This window comes from Spinacia oleracea, chromosome 4, assembly GCF_020520425.1.
Source record: "Spinacia oleracea cultivar Varoflay chromosome 4, BTI_SOV_V1, whole genome shotgun sequence".
Lineage (NCBI taxonomy): Eukaryota > Viridiplantae > Streptophyta > Magnoliopsida > Caryophyllales > Amaranthaceae > Spinacia > Spinacia oleracea.
In genome coordinates, this window is record NC_079490.1 from 181,305,521 (window position 1) to 181,328,498 (window position 22,978).

Consider the following 22,978-nt stretch of genomic DNA (forward strand, 5'->3'; position numbering starts at 1 on the left):
AAGTGTCATGTATTGCATAATCAAATTATAGTTAACATCACAAACATTTTCCTGATCTTGGATTATGTCAATTGCCTCCTTTGAATATGAGTCATGTGAAAATAAATTCAAATTATATTCTATACAACAAGAAGAAAGTGTAGTTTATTTGTTTTTATAATCACGTTCAGTGACAAAATTTCAACAATTTAAGTAGCGGTGTCAATAGAAAAATTAAGCATCATAGTATGAATATTATACAATTTTACTCAAATTTAATTTAGAGGGGGTCAAAACCAAAAGTACAGTAGGATATTTTCTGTCCAGGGGTTCGGGCTCACCCACAAGATAACAAAGACCTGCTATTGACTAACTCCTAATTGTTGTACCTGGGTACAGTCAGCTTTGGTTGTACCCAAAAAACGATGCGCCTATATTGTTTGTTCTTTCTTGTTGTATTGTTTGTTCTTTCATGTTGTTTTTTAAATTCATCATAAAATTATTCATAATTGTTATATTATTTGTTCTTTTTTATATTGTTTGTTCTTTTTTGTTGAATTATTTGTTCTTTCTTGTTTATTTGTTTGCTCATAATAATCATATGGTTAATGTTCATAATGAAATTAAGCCCTTCGTTGATCTTTTATGTTTTTACAAGAGCCAATACTGTTTGTTATTTCTTTTTGTATTGTTTGTTCTTTCTTGTTGTACTGTTTGTTCTTTCATGTTGTTTTTTTAAAATTTATCATAAAATTGTTCATAATTATTGTATTATTTGTTCTTTCTTCTGGAATTTTATATTTTTTTTATATTGTTTGTTCTTTTTTGTTGAATTATTTGTTTTTTCTTGTTTATTTGTTTGTTTATAACAGTAATCTGGTTAATGTTCATAATGAAATTGTTCATGCTTTTCGTTTAATTTATTTGGTCATACCTTTTGTATTCTTTGTTCTTTCTTGTTCTATTACTGAGCATCTAATAAACTCTTGTGTCTTTTAACCTATTTGTTTTCTTTGCATGCTCATCATTTTCAAATCAGTAAATGTTCATTTTTAAATTAGTTGTGATCATCTTATCAAATTACTTACTATTTTCATTTTCATCCTACGACAATGAGGAAATTGAAACCGTAAAAGTCAAATACTGTGTTCAAATTAAATCACACTTCATACACACATTCAAAAGTATAAGAAATCGAGAATACATCAAATGCAAGATTCAAGATTGAAGATATAGAAAAATAAGTAGATGATTTCTAGCAATATCTTGTAATTCAAGTACAAACTTACGTAGGCAATGCCTAAAATGTTCAATTTTTTGGTAAAATATGTTATTTGACATGTTTTAATTGCTCAATATTTGTAAATACATGTTCAAAGTAATAACATAGTAATGCAATAACGTACTAAGTTCATTTTAAAATTAGTAACTACTCATTACACAATCAGTAGATAAATGTTCATTTTTAAATTGGTTGAATAAATGAGGATTGTCAAAAATTAGATAAACGTTCATATTCGAATTAGTAGGTAAATGTTCATTTCTAAATAAATAATTCATCAAATATATATATTAGATTATATAGATAGATTCACTATTCTTTTCTTATATTATACGTAGCACGTAGTACTACGTACGACGGAATCTTTATTTGGAAGGAATATACTTTGTGTTAAACACGTAATATTGAATTATTGAGTAAGTCACGCTCAAGCGAGGAATAACAACGCATTAAGGTAACTTGCACTTTGCAAGTTCATTCACATATTCTTTAACGGAAGCCTATGTATAAAACAAGTCTTTTTTCTACCAAACAAACACCATCCCCATAATTCTTTTATGCTTCACCATAATTAATTGAATTTTGTTCTTGATTTGTTATTTCAAATATTTGATTGCATCACTACCGTCCATCCAATCCGTTATGCTTAGTTAAGTTGTAGTCTTGAGAGACGAGTGACCTAATCTTTTCTTGTATTTTTCTTTTAAAAAAAAATTGTTACGCTTTTATTTTCTTATCAAATCTACTCTATTTTCATTTCTTTATCTTAAAATTATAAAATACCGTTATTGTTTCTTGATAGAGGAAAAATGGTAATTTACAAATTGGAAGAAACTCCAGATATTTTCATAACCTCAGATTATATAGACGAAAATGAGGCTGAGTATCGTATGGTGCGCATAGATAAGAAATGTGATATAAATCCGGTTCGATGGATAGACCTAAGGAAAGACGAGTTGATGATCTATGGAACAAAGATAATAGACTCTTTATCAAAAAGGTTGTATGAATCTCTATCTTTAAGGCCAAAGAAAGGGATTCATATATATGTTAATTGTGATGGAGCTTGTTACTTTGTAATAGTAGAAGGGAAGGTTAATTTGTTATAAGCCAATTCATAATATAATCTTTGATTGGTCCTCTTTTGGAGTCATAGTACCCAATTCCCTCAATAATTCTCTAAAAAATCAACTAGGGCAAAAAGATAGGGAAATTGATGATTTATGTTATAAACTCTCGTGTAGTGAGGCTAATTTGAAAGCGTCAATGGAGAAAGTAGATGAGCTTAAACAAGAAGTTTCGACATGGAAGAAGGAAAGAGAAGATATGGAAGTTAGATTGCATGAGGTATATCAACAACGAATTGCTTTGGTTGATTTTGAGTTAGAACTTTATAAAATAGAATTGGAGACATATAAGAAGGTTGAAGATGAGTTGTTAGATCAAATTTGTAGTTATAGAGAGAAAAGTGAAGAAAAAGAGAGAAAACTAATCAAGGTTGAAGAAGAAAATTCTTTGATTAGCCTCGAGTTAGTGTCTGTTAAGAATGAATTAAAGTCGACACATAAAAATGTTAAAGATCTTGAGGAAGTGCTTTCGACTTGTAAGAAAGAAAGTAAAAATATGGAAATAGAGTTTAAAAAGGTGCAAAACCATATTTCTTCTGTTAATTCTGAGTTACAATCTACTAAAATCGAGCTAGAAACTTCATTAAAAAGCATAAAAGAACTTGGGTTTCAACTTTCCTCTTGTATGAAGGAAAGTCGAGATTTAGAAAGAGAACTAAGGATGGTAGAAGAAGAACATTCATCAATTAGCCTCGAGTTAAGATTAACTAAGAATGAACTAGAGTTATCGAACAAAATTGTAAAAGACCTTGAGGAAATAATTGCCACTTATAAAAAGGAAAGTAAAAATATAGAAATAGAATTACAAAAGACACAAAATCAACTTTGCTTAGCTAACCAAGAATTAGAATCTTCAAGAAATGAGGTAAATGAGCTCAAAAACAAATCGTATTGTTGTTTAATGGAGTTACAATTTGTGGGAGAAAAATTACACAAAGTCATTAACCATCTTTGTATAATTAACTCCGAGGTTATGTCCTCTAATCAAAAGTTGGACGAAATATTAATTTCTAACCTATATATATGGGATGAAGTTAATGATAATCGCCCATCTCAAGCTACAACTTTCGAAATGATTATTGATCAAACTATCAAAGATGTCCAAGAAGAATCGTCAATTGACATTGTGCGGGTTTGAAGATGGACATTAATTAATTATTCATTACGTGACAATCAGTTGTGATTCAAGGAAATGTGTACTATGGGTTCGAAAACATAAAACATATTTTTTTATGCAAAATGTTAGCCGGTTTTACTGATACGTACTATGAACAAAATTAGTAATAAAAATTTCAATTGTCCAAATAATTCCAATTTACACTCAAAAGTTTGGCGAACAAATTACATTAAAAAGAAAACAAAGAAATTTTGCTATAGCATTTGAAAAACGTGAGCACGAGCATGTTACAATCTAGGCTATTTCTTCGCCTATGTGCTTGAATCTTGTGAACATGTTATGTCTAATAGTAGCATTCTTTGTATTGTAGCTTCGTAAAATGCAATCATTATACGATAAATATTATCATTTATCTTGCTCAAGAAGTTCAGCGTATACATGCACCCATATGTTAACAGGTCGTTTGTGACGCAGTCGGAATTATCAAAAAAAAGCAAGCGCTAATCTTTAGAACGGAGGAATAGATTTACAAGCGATAAACCTTGTAAAAACTCCGAAATCCACTAGAAAAGAGATAAACTCTCAAAATTTTATTATCAAAAGAATAGTTGATTTCTAATGACGAAATTAAAGTGTTTAAATAGTTAACACAAAACCCTAATACGAAACGGAATTAAAAACAAAAATCGAAAATAATTAAACTGCAATTTTCGAGCCCTAAACGAGCTCAGGTGGCCTAAAAAGCCTATCAATCATAGCGTAGCCGTGAATTGAACTCGTGGGCCCGTTTCCTTTCCAAGAACATATTCTATTAAGCAATCGGACACTGGAGGCCCGACTAATAGATATCATTTCATAAAAAAACTAAAAAGAAGACACTAAGATTGAAAGTTCATGAATATAACATTGGGATAGTGAGACTTCATATAGTTCAACTTGAACTTCTATTGCTATCACAAGTAACCTTCATGTTAACTCCAACCAGATATCTTTAAAATTTCAATTAATAGGGAACTTATTTTGCTTTCAGCAATACCTGGAGAAATCGTTCAATGAATTGAGATTATAATCCTTATCTCTACTCGCTATCCCAATAAACAAACAAGCAGTAAAATTACAAGTAATTAATTAAGAAGTCCCTAATGCTATTGAAAGAGATCATGGATCGTTTAAATTGTTTTCAATTCATAGAGGTAGAAGAAATATGTGCTTCGCAATTTCGCATCCTAAAACCCCTTCAATTAAAATCCAACTCAAACCTACTAATACCATATCCGGCTAGTTTTTCCAACATTCGGCGTTAGTGAAATTTGATCTTAAAATTGAACAGACTTGAATACGGAGTCTGTACTTGCGACGATACAAATTATGGAATTATGTTCTCTTAACCGTAAACTTACTAACCAAAACAGCATAGGAAAAAAATATTACAGGAGTAATTCATTGCTAGAATAGTTATCAACACTATACAACGGAAAATACAAGCTATCAATTCATCATCCACTCGGGAAATCTGATTACCTGAATTTTCAGCTGCTGTCTTTTTGACAGTACATTTTCAGAAGCAGGAAGGCTCATGCCAAAGACTAAATGCAAAAATACTTGGATACAAAATGTGTTGAAAATAAAAACAATGTGTCTCGCTATAACGGGTTAAACAAATCGGCAGAAGGCCAACAGACGAACTACTGGTTTACAAGTAGAGAAAATTGTACTTGTATGAACGAAATGGAAATTGATTATAGCCTTCCTGTTCCACATGACAAAAATGGCAAACCTCAGCAATAGCCTCCTAAATGCCTCAGACGATCAGTGTGCAGACAGAACATCGATAAGTCTCTGACTGGCTTAGTATGTTGACCAAAAGGAGCAAAGATATTGCTCTATACCCCAAAAACTATTGAGCAATCTTTGATGGATCTTATTTCTCAGCCAAATAATGCTCAAGCATGTCTTCTTCTTCATCATCTGACAATGCACAAATATATTTCCCTCAATATAGCATTGAATCCAGAAAAAGGAAACACAGATAATGTCTGTTTTTTTACTTGTGCCATTCTGAGGAGAACGACTACGTTCTTGATACAGTGATACTAGAGGCTGTCCCCATCAGTTAAAACTCAATGATAAGACATGCTATCACACATTCACACATGTCCTTCAACTCCAATGATCCCCTTCTCAATACAGAAATGTGTTTTACCAAGATTCAGACACAGAACTTCCAGCTTGAAATGCATAGGATTTACCAGCTGATCGATATCATTTCAACTGTTTATTTATCACGTATCTACAAGTTAATGGAAAAACTTACAACGAATCAAGGCCATTAGTAACTAAACAACATAAGCCCTACTAATTATTTTAATAACCTATCATCAATTATAATTTTATTCCTCATCAAACTATTTTAGTTCCAAGTTCCAACTGATTTGAAATGTTAATATCATACTACATACAATGACCCGGGGCAGCAAGTTCAAACCTCCACTGGACTACATATAACGGGTTTCCCCATCCCGGCGTCTTCCCCCTTCCCTCACTTACTAATATGCTAAGGTTCATTCCACTTGCTAGGAAGCCTCTGACTTGAGTTCAAGCCTTCACTGGACCATATAAAAGGAAATTCCCCATCCCTACTCCTCCCCCCCCCCCCCCCCCCCCCCTCTTCCACTTCCTTACAAGGGATCCATCATTCACATGGCTGACCAAAATTAAAACGTTTACAACATAGTATTTCAGTGATGTTTCTTTCACGCTTCAAGAAGATGACACTCTCTGATTTGGAGAAAAACATCAGTAATGAAGGGACTCAGATGAGGACGATACAAATGGACACAGGGACCTGCCTACTAAGGAAGGGGGTAAATGTTGCCGTATCAGTTAATGGGTAAGACTTAAAGAGTTACATAGGTAATGGAGTGGGTACAGTTTATTTGCATAGTTACCCCTCCCCCTCATACAGTCATATCAACTTGCCACTCTGTATTTTTTTTGTCATCAATCACTTTCCCTCAATGTAATGATGAGATCACTAAATAAGTGCCCAAATATAGTTATAAATTTATAAGTAAACAGGTGGTAAACCTTAGTTATCCTAAATGACATGTACAGCTATGGGTGAACAAGGCATGTGTGCCATGCAGGAAGGCAGGTAATGGGGTAATGGTAACTGTTGTCATTCTAATACTAAATACTCTACGTGAAAGTAAGGGGGGGGGGGGGGGGGTGTTCTGGCTGGTGCAAGAGTTTGACACACGCAACAGTATTTTGAATTTAGTGTATCACCTTCAAAGTCATCATCATCTAAGTCGATGTCTTCTTCATCTTCTCCTTCAGATTCTTCCTTGCTTGTCAATGTACCTCTCTGCAGAACAATAAGATGGTTACATTTACAGAAAATACAAGTCTTACAAAGGCAGTACATTTTTTCTTTTCCATACTGAGGAGGTGGGCAGATCAAAGCCATCAGTATGTTTAAACTGAGGTGAGGGTAGCTCAAAACTGATTATATTATGTGCCAACCTTGTTAACCACAAATTGAAAATAACATAAATGTAAAATTAGTCAGTAATTCATCCTATCTACACTGAATCTAAAATTCGCATCACCACACCTAGTTTATAACTAACCTGCCTATCAAAACTATAATTCAGCCTATGAACTATCAAATTTTGTTGTTGACAACCTTCCATTTAAAAAGGTTACAATCAAACTTATCATCTCGTTGTTCCACCAAATCATCTCAAACATAAAATACATTTTGGGGATAAACACTCAACATTTTTTATTTTTGCAGTTAAACTCGACTTATATACAGGACATTCAAACAATTACTAAATCACATATAGGCAAAGAACTTTATGCGCTTGGTATTAAAAGATCTTATTATATAGGAAAGTGTGACCGAAATGACGAAGTATTATTATCCATAATAAAATACTCAGTCAAAAACAAAAAAGATCCCATCTTATAGTGTTGGTTAACTAAGATTTCAAATAACCAAGGACAGAAGTACTAAAAATTGTTAATTGAAGTACTAAAATTTGTTATTTTACCCGGGATTAAAACACTCGATACTATTGGCATTAGGAAGCTCATCATTTGTTTGATAAGGAAAAAAGTAATTTAAGAGTAAAAAACAAAATAAACATCTTAAGAGGCCAAGATCAAGAGACCTCATTTTTACAAACTTCTAAAATAACTTCTTTATATCGGTCGCTCCTAAAATTCTTATTTGGATAAAGTGGAAAGGTTCACATGTTTCAAAATGGCAGTTCAGTTTTTATTGTACTTTTAAAATTTAAACTTATCCAAGACAAGTAATCATCAAGTATACACACTAAGATGGCCAAATTACCTCATCTTAAGAACCACTTTAAATCCCACTAAAAGATTCCCATTCCATAAATACAACAACAACAACAACAACAACAACAAAGCCTTAGTCCCAAAATGATTTGGGGTCGGCTAACATGAATCGTCATAGGAGATCGTCATTGTGACCAAATCAAACCAGAAAGGAGCGGAAAGTTAAAATAATAAACAAGGAAGAAGAAGAAAGTAGAATTAATGATATATATATATATATATATATATATATATATATATATATATATTATAAGGGATAATAAAAATAAATAAAGTTAAAAACAAATATAAGTAAAATAACCACATTTCAAAATAGCATTTTAAAAATTAAAAATAATAAAAAATACATAAAAAGAAGTAAAGTAAGAGAGTCAAAATATAAGATGTATAAGTCAAATGAAGTTATCAACGTATAAGTCAAAATGGAAGTTGTATAACTCAACGTATAAGTCAAATGAAATCATTAACGTATATTCTCTCCCTCCATTGTGTCCTATCCAACGTCATATTCTCCTCAATCCCAAGTAGGCTTATATCGTGCTCAATCACCTTCCTCCAAGTTTTCTTAGGTCTTCCCCTACCCCTTGCAATTCTATCACTTTGCCACCCCTCTAGCCTCCTAGCTGGGGCATCACTTGATCTTCTGCTTACATGTCAAACCATTTTAAAAGATTTTCCATCATCTTAAACTCAATTGGTGCAACCCCTACAGCCCTACTTTCTTCTTAATAATCTCATTCCTCAAACGATCCTTTCTTGTATGCCCACACATCCAACGTAACATGCGCATCTCCGCCACATTCATCTTATGCGCGTGACAATGTTTCACTGCCCGGCATTCCGTGTCGTATAACGCCGGTCGAATTGCCGTATGGTAGAATTCTCCCTTCAATCTTTGTGGCATGCCTGGATCACATAGGAACCCCGTGGCACTTTTCCATTTTACCAACCTGCTTTGATTTTATGAGTCACCCGAAAATGATTGCCTAAAATGCTACCCATTCCAACGCGCGGTAGAATTCCCATTCCATAAATGAGCCAACGTGCGGTAGAATTCCCATTCCATAAATGATTGTCTAAAATGCTACTCGAAAAAAAACTAAACCTAGATAAAATTTGACCTGACCTGATGATAATACTGAGTTTTGAAAACGAAATTAGGAGCAGAACCCGAAAATGACCTAGCACAGCAATCCAACTAACATGTTTTGACCAAAAGCAAGAGTGATGAGTCATCCTAAGGAATACGTATCCAATGTATATACTCCATTGAGTGACCTTGTTTAAGCAAAATTAATTAACCAATTTTAACATTACATTTATGCGTTTGTATTAGATTAACACGAAAAACTTGCCAAATTTTGAAACAGTAAAAGCACTCTTGACTTCTTACGGGAGCCTTTTTGAGCCAATGGGGTAATGATAATGATGAAAAGCACTCTTGACCCAACCAACCGACCCGTAACAAAACATTATGGGTCCTTGTTAATTATACTTGACCGAACAAAAAATTTACCCAACCCCAAAATTCGAAACTATCTAACCCGGCCACTTTGACAGGTATACCTGAACTAATCTGAACTTGTTGAAAATTATAGTTGTGGAATGAACTTAAGGAGTCCATTTTAACTTACCTGAATTAATCTGAACTCAAGTGTTGAAGATAAAATGAAAAGATCCTAAATTTCAGAAATGTCAGCCAAATCTCACCACATATGCAAAAGATACTCATTTAAATAAACCTTAATCACTATTAGAGCGTGACGCTTTAAATAATCCTAAAAAACATTGTTTCACACGCTCTTAAATTTGCAATTGCCTACTAAAACAAAATTGTCACCAGAGGCAATATTATGGCATTGAATCATAAAAGCCCATATCAGATACTCCTTCCATTCCCTTGCGTTCTTCCCTCTTTAAATCCGTAGAGGTCTTCTCTATAAGACTGTAACACTTCATTTCTCTCATGGTAATGAAATATCTCTTTTTTACCCTCCCTTACCTCACCCCATGGGTCTACTTAATCTATTAAACAATACTCATGTGAGTCATGTCTCTATTCTCTAAACAACTTTCTCTTTCCTACCCAAAAAGTCAAAAGGAGGGACCCACTTTCCAGTAACTCCCTGATTTCTTTGGTTTTTGACTGTTTGTTCCTACTTTAACATGGAAGAACTGAAAGGGAACGGAGGGAACATCACATTTCTCTTCTTATACGTCGCAAAATTGTAATAACAAAATAATTTGAGTAGTAGCCTATGGAGAAAAGGGGGGGAAAACACAGATAGATAAATAGTCAGGCAGGTAATGGAGGAAATGGATACCGCTGCAGCAACTGCTCGTCCACTTTCAAACCACTGCCTTCCACTGAGCCTCTTTTCCTTGGTTGTTGTAAGTGCAGAATCTGGCATTAATCTTAAAGTAAAAGAAAATCAATTAGTCTTGGGAGCAAAAGCTGAAAAAGAAACAGAAGGAATCATTGACATCAGATTCAGTGTTAAATCATCAAAAATCTTTTAATAATATCTGTATGAAATATGTCACTTTTTTTCTAGTAATATGGAAATATATTACCATTTTGGCAGGGGTTGAGGGTTATAAGAGGAGGTCTGGGACAAGAATACAAGATCAACAAACCTAAACTCAAAGGCACACTTAGCAAGTCAGCATAACGGGAAGCCAGACGAACAACATTACTGTTAGACAGAAGAATCACTCATGACCTAATCTATTGAGGGAAATGACATGGTATACCAAATGAGTACTTAGCTCCGATTATACAGAAGTGCCTGATGCGAATAAGTCCCTTTCTATCACCTGGAGTTCACTAGATAAGAAAGTGTGCCCTTCACATGCAGGGTTTCACTAGCATCTAGACTTAAAAGAAAGCATAAAATGGAACAAGAGCAGACACAACAACTGAAACAGATGCATGTAGAACAGCTAAGCCAAAGAAAGTTGTACTGTACTCAAAGATACATCTTTTAATTATCGTAACTCAAGAATCAACAAGACTTTAATGGTTTATGAGAAAGGGAAGACAAATGACTTTGTAAAACATGCTGCTTTATACAGCGTTCAATTCTCGAATAAGTTACTGAGAAAGTGGGAAGAATTTTTAAATTAAAAACATATAACAAGAAAAAGAACAAGTTGTCCGCAAAACATAAACATCAAATTTCAAGACCTAATTAAGGAAGCATCCCTTAAGACCACGCCCCTGTAATTATTACCCGACTTTCAAATATTCTAACTTTCTATTCCCAATTTCTCCCTTGATCATACCTGAACATGGATCATGAATCTGCAATCATTGGTTGCACAAGGCACATATCCATATTCTAAGGATATTTTGCACACGATCATAGACCCCTAGCGGCATCGATTATAATATGATTACCCACTGGATGATAAACTACTGCCTACCTGGCTACCTTATCATACTGATCCTGTGAGATTATCACTGCAACAACAGTTTCTTCCGGAACAGTAAATTTCAAATATAACCCCCAGGTGTCAACTGAGAAGCATCCTGCGCCTCACTAAAAAAATCAAGCATCCTTTTCTTGATTGAATTTCAGAGAGATGAGATCCTCTTAAATCCTCCAATAGAAGGACATCATCACTTAGCTGGAATCAGTCCCTTAAAAATCATTGTCATAATTGTCAGAAACACCTGCTTCAATTTAGTCCTCCTCTCAACCTCAGCAAAGGAACTCTCACATTTCTATTCAGTAAAGAATTTCCAGACCTGCTAGAACAAACTAAATACTAACATGATTCTCCCCTCCGACCTCACTTAGCATCACCTTAGAACTTGAGCCCTTGATAGGGGAAGCAGGAAGCCTCAATTTGAAGATTAACATAATGCGGTTCTACTTCCATATTCTTGTTATTAGCAGAAAGATACATGGAGTCGCACCACTTTACATCCTTGTTCAACGCCTTCCTGAGATATAGTATCAAGTTGTTTTGAAGTTTCAAACTAAAAGAACCCAGGATTAAAACTACCACTTGCTACATAGTCCATGAATTGCATATTTCACTGACATTTTCTACTGCATAACATCAAGCACTAACAATTGATCAGAAATAAGGGTTCGTGCACCACATGTCCACATGTGCTCACCTCCGTACAATCCAAATGTATATAATCGTCACACGCCATATGAGCCAACCATCTGATGCACCATGCACCACAGCATGCTCGACCGCCATGCCACCACAATCACTCCTGCATGAGGGTCTCATGGGCTTCTAAATCCGTAGCCATTGTTCAAAATGTTCATAACTCAACAACCCTTGCCAATCTTCCAGCCATTCTACCCGAAGTCCCAAACCCAAACCACCTAAATCCTGGAAAATCCATTAGCTACCTACCCCCATTAACCAATCACGCCTTGACACTTGACCACTACCTCACCAAGCACTATCCTCACCATGCACTATCCCTCGAACAAAAATCACGGCTGACTAACCTGACTTACCTCTTGTCCAAAATCCAATCCCCAAAACCTGCCATTGAAATATGTATTAATCTTGACACAACAAAAAAAATCTTCCAAAACTCTGCTTCTCAACGTATTGAGGCAACCCAGTATACAAAAACGAAGAGCCTCGCACACCCACTTCCCATCAACAATACCAACCACTGACATTGCGAACACCCCCTCTCCTGAACCTTAGCACAAGCCACAACCTCCCTTTCTAAGATCTTCAAAAGTCAAACCGAACATCTGAACTGTAGAGAGCTAAGAAGGCCCGTTGATTCAAAGAAAAGGTCTCAGAAGAAGAGGAAAGGGGGAAGACAGAGAGGGGATATTTCGAGAATAGCCTGGGATATACATTCACAGTCCCAAAATAAAAGGTTGTTCATGTTAAATGAGGCAAATTAATAAGGGAAATGCTGAACATGCTACCCAATAAGAACTTACTTGGCTCGTTCTAGTGCGATCTCTGCTTCAAATCTTTCTCTCCATGCCAGGAAAGTTTCAACAGTAACGGGTTCTCCATGAGGTACTATAACCTAATAACAAGATTCAAAGATGTCTATCAACAGGCGCAAGCATATACAACAGAAAATTATAAATTAAAGGATACCACATTACCGAACAAACTACAAACATAAAGGGTCGACGGACCAGCCCTTTTTAAAACAAACATTTCTGAAATTTCATCTAACGCAGTTTTGAAAACCCTATGAAAAAAGAGTGATGCGGAAAGAAACAGGGAGATACTAAAGCCTTGAAATAATATAATAAAAAAGGCTTAAAATAATATAATAAAGCCATGTGAGTAATAGAGTATTTGACATGAACTTCCAATAGATTCCGTTACGACCAATTGGACATTTTCCCCAGGTACATGAGCAATGTAATACATAAAAATAATAAAGCAATTTGGCATAAAATTTCTGCAGATCTCAACGTGAACATTTTGATAAAACCTCAAGAAAAAAAGTTCCCCAGATAGGTAAGAAATCCACTGATGCCTTGATTCAACTTGCTCCATCAATCTGAGACGGCATTAAAGATTTGCTCAATTTTACCCCAAAACAAAGACGGCATTAATGGATTATCTTGCTCTAATACTTTATCTCTCATAGGCTTTAATTTTCTAAGTAGGAACATTTCATTGCTTAAAACATCCTAATTTCACATAACATTAGAAATCTTGCTAGTTTTCAAACATAAACTCTGAGCTAAAAACACAACCTATCCTGCTCTAACGTTAGGACTCCACTATTGTAAATGTTGGGTTTTCGAGGCAAAATACTAGAATAAGAATAAGAACGAGTTTAGGAAATCGTTGCGCCGTCGTAACCAAACCACTGCCTTGAAAACGAGATTCGGTGCAACCGGGGTGCACAATTCACCGATTCGATCCCTAAGGTTTACACAACTCTAAACACACAAAGGCATTTTTGGGTGATGAGATGCAGCCACATAAACTTATGCCAAAAAAGAGAGGAAGAAAAGGAGAAAAATAGATAATCAAGAATTGAAGTGTATATATTTCTCATGTTGGTTTTCCAAAATGGAAGAGTATATATAGTATTTCAATCAAGAAGTAAAGGAAGCTATGAAGGTTTTTGGGAAAACCTACCACCAAAAGAAGTCCAAAGATCTCAAGTTGATCAATGACAATCAAGAGTAAAAAAAAGACTCATAATAATGAGAGATTAATTATCTCCATAAATATGGAGAATAACCACAAAAAACCGCTCATCAAAATCAGTAAAGGAGAGGTTACATATGATTTAGTGGAGCCGTGGAGGAATCAAAACAACCCAAGGAAGCCAAGAGACTCAAAGGAATCCAATGACCATCATGAATAGACTTAAGTATGATTATGAAGAGTTCAATAACCTTCTTCATCAAGAGGAACACCAACCAACTAACTCAACATTATTAGAATAATAAAGTCACTTAAACCATCATCAAAAGGGTTGTTACAAAAACAATCCAAAGGAAGCAAAGCAAAACCGGAAAAAAGAGACTTTTGGCCTTCGCCCGATCAGACCGGGCGAGCCCGAAACTCAATAAACTTCACAAATTCGCCCGGTCGGGCGCGAGTGAGACAGAAACTTCCCAGTTTCTTCTTTGTACTCGCGCCCAGTCGGGCACCACCGCCCGGTGCCACCGAGCGGCCCCTTTCCAGCTTTATTTCTAACATCCACATCCACTTAGAAGAAAGGCTTGTGAAATCAGGAAAAGCGTCTAATTTGGATGTACTTTTTTTTGGGTGGGGGGGGGGGGGAGGAGAGAACAGGGAAATTAAGTTTCTACCATTTCAAGCAATTCTTATAAGATAAATGTCACAGTGATGGAGAGGCTTCAGATGCTGGAACTTTATGAGCACATTGCAGTTTACAGTGACAAGTCTGAAACTAGGATAAAAAGAAACTTTTGGGTCAGTACTTCCGTGTTCCTCCACCAGAACTTACTGTTTAGGATGCTGACTTGCTGAGTGATGAAAATCAGTTTCTTCATAAAACAAATAATGGCAGCCAACTTCAACATTTAAAGGTAAGTATATTGAATAGATCTTTATTAATTCTATATTTAGTTACCAAACATCAGACATAAAGCCATAAAGGACCTCCATCAGTGTGTTCTATAAAGTGCCACGGACAATTCTGCTGACAAAATACTCCAAATTGCTATTAACACTCCCTACAAACCCTGCAACGAACTAACCTAATGGAGAGGGTTAGAGTAACTAGTGCATAATTGTTTAACAATTATCGTAAAGAGAAAGCAAGTGGGTTAGTTAGAAGAGAGAAAGAAAGAGAGGATTATATCCTCTAAAATTAGAGACCATACTATCAGAGAGAGAGAACATGTTAACTGTTCTGGAGAATTTCTTTTAGTACTTTGTATTTGGGAGGGAACAAGCCTCTCAAAACTTGTACAGTTGTACCTATCTATTTACTGTTTTTTTCCAGATTAATCAAAATATCTACTCCTTCCCGTAATTTTCATCTTCTTCCATTTAGTTCTTCCCAGCTATTGTTCATAGCAAACCCTTGACAAATAAGAAAAGGGGGTAGAACTGTCCTGACAGGAGTTTTTCTGTATCCTGCGATTACTAAATTCCCATTATTCTCAGCATTAAAAGTCTAAAGATAAGAATTGGGGACTAAATCAACATCAAGCATTAAAAGTCTAAAGATAAAGTTAAGAGAGTAACAACTAAAAATCAACATCCAACAGCAGCTAAAGAAGTTAAAATCACAACAACAAATAAATAAATAACCCCATACTTCATCTTTTTCCTTTTCATCATCTGCAGCGCTATCAGCCACACCATCTTGACCAAATCTTCCACTCAGCCAATCTTTGGCAGATGCAACTAGTGTATACAGCATAGCCATCCCAAGGTTCTCAGTTGCCTGAAGTAAAACAAAAGGTAAAGAAATGTGCTTAAAGAAAAGAATTCATATGATTCATAATAACATTAACTTTTTTTAGATAAAATTATTAAAAACATTATTATATCAAAAAAGTATCTACTAGAGGAAAAGCAGTCCAGATAACAATGAACGTCCACGCCCCTCATTGGTTTTACTCTAAAACACTAGATTGGTGCTTCCTGTATTTGAAAATCAAGCAAAGGAAAGTACCAAAACCCTGTCAAATTGTCAGCGGTTTTCACATATACAAGTGAATATGTAATATGTTGCCTTCTGCTTACAATCAGCTGGACCATACCACAAACCATATTGGCGAAAAGGCTCCAGCTTCCTGGGGGCTTAATGTTCTATACATTTATGATTTATACTCTTATTTAACAAAATCCTACAGGCTGACCAGTATCACAGTAACTTACATAGAACGACAAACCTTACCGGTTAAGAAAAGGAAACATAACATGGGAGGTTAATGTTCAAAATATAGTCAACAGAAAAGTAGCATACCTCTTGTTCGAGATTTTCCTTCAAAGTTCTCAGATCTTCAGTTGGTATTCCCCGTATACTGCAAATTGCAAACATGTATTAGACCGCTGGAAGTTGAAGTAAATAAGTATATTACAGTCAATTCTAACTATAAGCACAGTTTCACACCACATACTGACCGTATGGCCCATTGTAAGGTCATAAATATATACGAAGTATACTATTTTCCTGTTTGAGACCCAAAAGGCAGTTTCGGTTGTGTTCTTCTATAAAGATGGAAATGTTTGATAAATAAACAAAAGCAGATATATAGATGGAAGACAACCAGTCCACAAGAAATTGTGAAACATAAAAATAGAAGTCCAATCTGACAGAAATTTTAGGAAGAACCCAATGAGCATAAGAACATAAGAATGCTATATACACTTAGTCACTTATACAATGAGATAAGTAGATACCCTGTCTCGGAAACAAATAAGCTATGAAACACTAAGATAGAGTTGACAGATGTACAGATCCAAAAGAAAATTATTCTAGAAGGGAAATATGGCTAGTTCGGGAGATAGTGAAATTGTGTTTTGTTACTTAGTGTATTATTTTGTGGACCACCACAAAGAATTGCGACTACTTTCAGGCTTTAACCATTTACCTCTTCTGTTTTTATAAAGAGGACGAACAAGCAGAGATGAAAACTATACACATAGTCATTAGTCACATATCCTTGACCATGCTTCCTCAATGATATAGAAACAGTTTTCAATTAATTGATTCAAACTTTATTATTAGAGCTATCATTCACATAATATACATCAGAATTTCAAACTTTTAACGGTTTCAGAAATTTGGCTATGCCTGTATTTGAGCCGGAGGTAACTAGAATGAGGGCTATTACTTATTATCAGTCTAAAGCTAGAAGTCTGATGGGTATACAGATATTTGAGAAGGGAGCCATTGATCCAACCAGCCCAGTAACGACTAATTGATATATTAGCTTCTCAATGTTTAAAAAAATACACAATTACTTATTTACACTGCACAGTGAAGTTACAGATCTGACCTTCTGACATTAAGCAGCGGAGGTTCATCCGGATATTTTTCTGTGTGCGAGAAAATCAATGCTAGTTCAACTGCAAAAGGAGTTTCAACACAGCTTAACTTTCAGCGTAATGAATGTAAGTAAATCAAACAAAGACAGTTGACAGAATTTATCCATGGTCAAAGAATGGATCCAATTGAAGAAAAGACATCTCAGTTTTCTCGAAAAGTAGAAGAGATTAGATAATTTACCTGGCATTGACGGCGATTCATCTTCATCGTCGTCCTGTAGAGTACAAAATTAGTTGAAGTGACTATGAGTAAGTGACAATTCTAGACATGAAATTACTCAATTAGGCAAAATGTACAGCCAAATCAACTGAGAAATCGACGACAAGGCCACCCACGTAGCAAATGCTCAAATATTTAAGATCAGTGTCCCAGTGGTGTTAACTGCTTGAGGATTAGCAATATTAGGTAAGTAACTGCATTACTACCGACAAAAGTGATACAGAAAGGAAAGGAAAGGAAAGGAAAGGAAAGGAAAGGAAAGGAAAGGAAAGGAAAGATGGGCTTGGACAGTTGGATCACTAGGGCTTGCGAATTAAGAGAGAGAGAGAGAGAGAGAGAGAGAGAGAGAGAGAGAAACTGGGGCTTAGGAAAGGAATTATTTACGATTAACATCCCGGACTTTGACATGCCACCATTCAATTCATTCTAAAATTATGGCTTAATATTTTTTGTTCACTTATATTTTTGCAAATGGAAACACTAATGGAAGTTGCTTGTTCGGAGATATAGTAAAGGAGTCATATCGAAACTTGTTGTCGAAGATGAATGTGACTGCTTGCCATTTAATTTCCCTAAGTACTACTCTTATAAAACTAAAATGCTAACAAGAACCACCCTTTAACCTTCTAAAATAAGTATGTCCAGGACTAACACCAAGTGTTCTCTTCCAATCCAAGGTTGAGTAATTGAATTTTATGCTTGTGCCGCAAAGGCCAAATCTCTAAGCAATATACGAATTAAAATATACAAATACGAATAAGTAATAAATTAGTATAGCTATCATCTAAAACCAAAGTACTGCGCTCCTCCAATTACAGTGAAGAAGCAACAACCTACATGCTCAACCTTTGAATATCATGCTTAAAACTTGGGATTAGTTTCCTGATTTGCCTCAGTTCGTGCAATAAGGTGTTGGGTTGAGTACTGAAACAAGTTCAACCTTCGTGTTTAGTCACCAACATAATTTATAAGCCAGAGGTTAGGCGTACATTAAGTCACCATACCCTTTATATCCTAGGCAACACACGTGCCAGAATAGCTGGGATAAATAAAATTCAATCTTACAAGGACTAAATGAAGTAATGAAAAATTGCTTAGCTTGGGTTCTTCCTTTTCCCTTAATAACTCTATCAAAAAACTGAACAAATATACGGAATTTTTCCAAAAGGGGTCTCTTTCAACATATCTACAAAGCTGTGGACACCCACGAAAATGACAATAAAACTATCAAACGCCAAGTCATCAAATGCATCACTAATTCACCACTAAACGCCAAAATAGTAGTTGTAACTCTCAGTAGGTACTCTTGGAGGTAAAAGATCCATACATCAAACATATCAAAGTGAGGAAATAATCAGCATACTCGTTCATACTTCCACGATAAACTCCAGGGCTGTAGAACAGCTATAATGTGGGCTCTTCTTATTACTTGAATCACTTCCCAGTGAACTCCAAACCGAAAAAATAATAGTGGACCCCACCCTGTCATTGAGAAGTCGCCTTGGAGAGGAAATTTCAGCTTCACTTCAAAGGAGGTAGACTGACGTTGTTACAAACAAGCTGGAAATGGCTGAGAGTTTTTTAGGAGGGGGGCTAATAACAAGAGTGATAAGGTAATCCTTGGACGAATCTGAGTGAGGGTTTTCACCCTGAAGAGGTATGAGCTCTTTTAACTCTTTGTCTAATAAACAAAGCAATTAAAATGGAATGGCTTTGGGGACTTAATAAAGAACACGGTGCTCTTGGGAAAAAAGAAATCAATTGGCCAAAGGATAAGATGCTTTTAGCATATGCAGTCAAGATGATTTTTCAATTGTGTGATGCACTGCACTGCAAACGCACTGATGTCTGGCATTTAAGTTACTCAGGGTCTCATTCTTGGGGGTGGAACAATAACTTCTTTGAGGGCCAAATAATTGAGAATCCAGAGTATTAAGAACGTAAAGAAAGTACTGGACGCATGGATAAAGCATAACTTACGCACAAAGACATCTTTATTCACTAACAAATCGTCAACCACTCACCAACAGTAACGCTACTACAAAGGGGACATCTCTCTTCAACAAGACAAGCCTTAGAGTTTCATTCTATTTCCTTGCAAAATGAGGCTCCGTTCAAATCTTGCGTTCGTTTAATCTGGAAAACACTTATGAGTTTTCCAAATCAAGTTGATTTTTTTTTTACCGTAGTTCACAGATTGCCGAAACAAAGGTCAAGGAAGATTCGTGTACATTTTGCCTATCCTAAGTCCAACACATATCTTGTATCCACACTGAGTCACCTCTTATCAACATCCCAAGTCCAGCCCATGTCTCGTGTACTTTTATATCGTTCACTACTATTCTTCGTACTTAATGGTTTTGTGTTTGAAATCTCCCCTTCTTAAGCCTTAGAGAAAGAGACCCGTACTACATAACTACCCCCACTTGAATACCTACAAAGTTAGTACACCCTCATTCAAAACTAAAGGAAAGGAATCCTAAACTTCTCAAAAGAAGAAAACTATATTTTCTTGAATTACTTGCCCCACCCTGGAACAAAATTAACGGAAAAAATAACAGGAATTATGTCTAGCTTAGAGTTTGAACTTTATTATAAATCAACAGACAATAGATTGAAGGAACCCATTATTTGCTTTGTCTTCCCTTAGCACATTTCAAGAAACGCCAAGGGGAAGAAGTTATACACAGAACAAAAATACCACCATCTCGCACCCTTAATAACATTGAACAGTACGGCATACACATCAAGCCAACTAAAGCTTCAACCCAAGTCAATATAAAACATAAAATAATAAAATAAATTAACATATTCAAATACCTGTGGAGTTATTGTGATACAATAACATTTATTGGAAGTGTTAAGTCCACTCTCCCCAGAATGAATTTCTGCATCAAACATAAACACAATCAAAACACTGACAGGTACAACAAAAAAGAAAATTGCCTCGGCACAATCGTACGTAGAAACCCAAAATCCGGAAAAAAGTGGCATCAAAAGCACAGACCTTTAAATTCATCCATAAGGATAGCTTCTAGTGCTTCAATTTCCATTTCCTGCTCCTGTATATAGTCTACAACCCCAAAAAGGTGATGCCATTAACCTCCAAGTAACACATGAGTTATCTAATTTCCAAAACACAATCAATAATCTCTCAGAAACTAATACGAAGTATTTCATATCCAGGCTGAAAATCGCAAATTCAAATATTTCCGAGTGACCCATTTGATTTTGAACTTCAAGGAAGTAAGATTACCAACATTTATATGCAAATTAAACTGGCTTTCTTGCCCATTTAAATAAATTTTTAGCAGCAGCTTATGCAATAATCATCTAATTAATTTCATCAAATATGTGCAATCAACAAATTAGGCCCTCTAGTTAAGAATTAAAGCTGCTGAGAATTGAAGTAACAATTAGAAAATATTCGAATCTTCAATCATTTATATCATAAGATCAAAATTAGAGAGGAAAATAAAGAGCAGAATCCAGAAAATTTTACCAGTCATGGCTGTTCACAGAATTGGTCTCGCACACGCTCTGTTGTTCTGGAGTTGCAAACCAAAAACTCGAAGAAAAACCTAAGGAAGGAGCTTATGAGAGAGAGAAGTGAACAGACATTGAAAGAGTGTGATGAATAAATTGTATTAAAATAAAAAAATATAAAAAAATAAAAAAAGGATAGTTTTATATCTAGACTAGGAACGTGGCAATTGGTAAAAGGTATATCGGCTGCATCAAAAGAACATATTGTTACTCCAATAAATAAATAAAAAGGTAAATTTGTCAAAAATGACCTTTTATAACTCAAATTTTGCGAGAAATAACTTTATATAAAAAAAATTGTGAAAACACACACATCTTAATGTAACTTTTTTTGTGAAAACACACCTTATTGTAATTTTTTTTTTGCGAAAGACAACCAAATAGAAGTTTCCGGCATTGACTGAGCTTTTCCAGCCATTGACTTGCACGTGTGGCTTTATTTTGCTAACTACACCCAATTTTTCTCCAAAATACTAAGCTTTAAAACCTAAAGTTGAAAAAAAAATCGAAAAAAAATCAATTTTAAAAATTCAAGACTCGGGAAATAAGTGTCTTTAGCCAAACATAAGCCACACGTGCTGCTCACGTGCAAATCAATGGCCGGAAAAGTTCAGTCAATGCTGAAAACTTCCCTTAGGTTGTTTTTCGCAAAAAAATTACATTAATGTGTGATTTCACAAAAAAAAATATATATATATAAGGTCATTTCTCCCAAAATTTGAGTTATAAGAGGTCCTTTTTGGCAAATTTGCCAAAAAAAAACATATTATCAAAAGGTATGCAATTAACCATTAAGGAAATTTAAAAATATACACTTGAATAAATTGTTGTTGCTTGCTCACCTCTCAAATTTAGGTTTTTTCTTAATTGGAAGAAGGTACTCCGTATTACAGTATTTGAAAAAACATACTTCATCCGTTCCGGAAATATCACACCATTTGGTTTTTACACTATTCACACTACGACTTTAATCATTTTTTGTGATTTGTACGTAATGAAATTGTATTCATGTGGAGTCATGTTATATTCGTATCGATATATATTTTCTAAATATTAATTTTTTATAATTTTTACTTAGACATGATTTGAGATATTAAGAGTCAAAGTAATGGTTAGAAGAGTAAAAGTCAACCATGGTGCGATATTTACGGAATGGATGAAATATATGCGTTGAAATTGTAAAGTGTGCTTTTAATCGTAAAAATGTGTTTTTCAAATAAAATTTATACTTCTTGAGGGGTTAAAGAATTACAAAACGACATGGTTGTATGTAGCTTTACATGCAACCGGGTGTACCTTCTAATTTGTGATGAACGTGGGATGTCAATTAACGGATGCGTATGTAAAGTTGTGAACGGCTCGTGAACAAGTTCGGTCGAGACTCGTTCATTAACAAATGACAAGTCCACACAAAAAAATCAAGCTCGTTTAATAATTGAGACTAGTCCGAATAGTTCGCGAACACCTTATTCGTAATCAATAATAAGATTGTTCGTGTTCATTTACAAGCTCGTTCAAACTCGATTTTTAAACTTAAAAAATTATGACTCGTTATTTATAGAAGGTCAAATTATTTTTTACCACCTATAAAAATCAAAAAAAATTATTTTTACCACCTAAAAAACTAAAACTTGTATTTTACCACCTAAAAATAAATTAAAACTTGGTTTTTAATACATAAAATTGAAAAATAGATGAAATCGTTATGCGGAACCACTAATTCAATTACCTCCATTATTTTACACTCCCTCTATGATTTTCTTTAACTCCTTCACCCTAAACCCTAAACCCTAAATTAACAAATCAATGTCTTTATTGCCATTGATTTGTTA

General features: G+C 34.8%; 2 protein-coding genes across 2 annotated transcripts; one reads left to right on the plus strand and one right to left on the minus strand.

The window, feature by feature from the left end:
* Positions 1 to 2,527: 2,527 nt before the first annotated feature.
* Positions 2,528 to 3,526, plus strand: LOC130472241 (protein CASP-like). Its single transcript, XM_056842759.1, has one exon. It carries the CDS (start codon positions 2,528 to 2,530, stop codon positions 3,524 to 3,526), a length of 999 nt encoding a protein of 332 aa, XP_056698737.1.
* Positions 3,527 to 4,984: 1,458 nt separating this feature from the next.
* On the minus strand, positions 4,985 to 21,261 carry LOC110799305 (uncharacterized). Its single transcript, XM_022004541.2, has 11 exons — positions 21,103 to 21,261; positions 20,608 to 20,673; positions 20,421 to 20,488; positions 17,562 to 17,595; positions 17,332 to 17,401; positions 16,296 to 16,353; positions 15,642 to 15,770; positions 12,811 to 12,902; positions 10,201 to 10,291; positions 6,794 to 6,872; positions 4,985 to 5,473 (listed from the first exon to the last, which is right to left on the minus strand). Exons 1-11 carry the CDS (start codon positions 21,107 to 21,109, stop codon positions 5,427 to 5,429), a joined length of 741 nt encoding a protein of 246 aa, XP_021860233.2. The 5' UTR covers positions 21,110 to 21,261; the 3' UTR covers positions 4,985 to 5,426.
* Between the last annotated feature and the right edge of the window lie 1,717 nt (positions 21,262 to 22,978).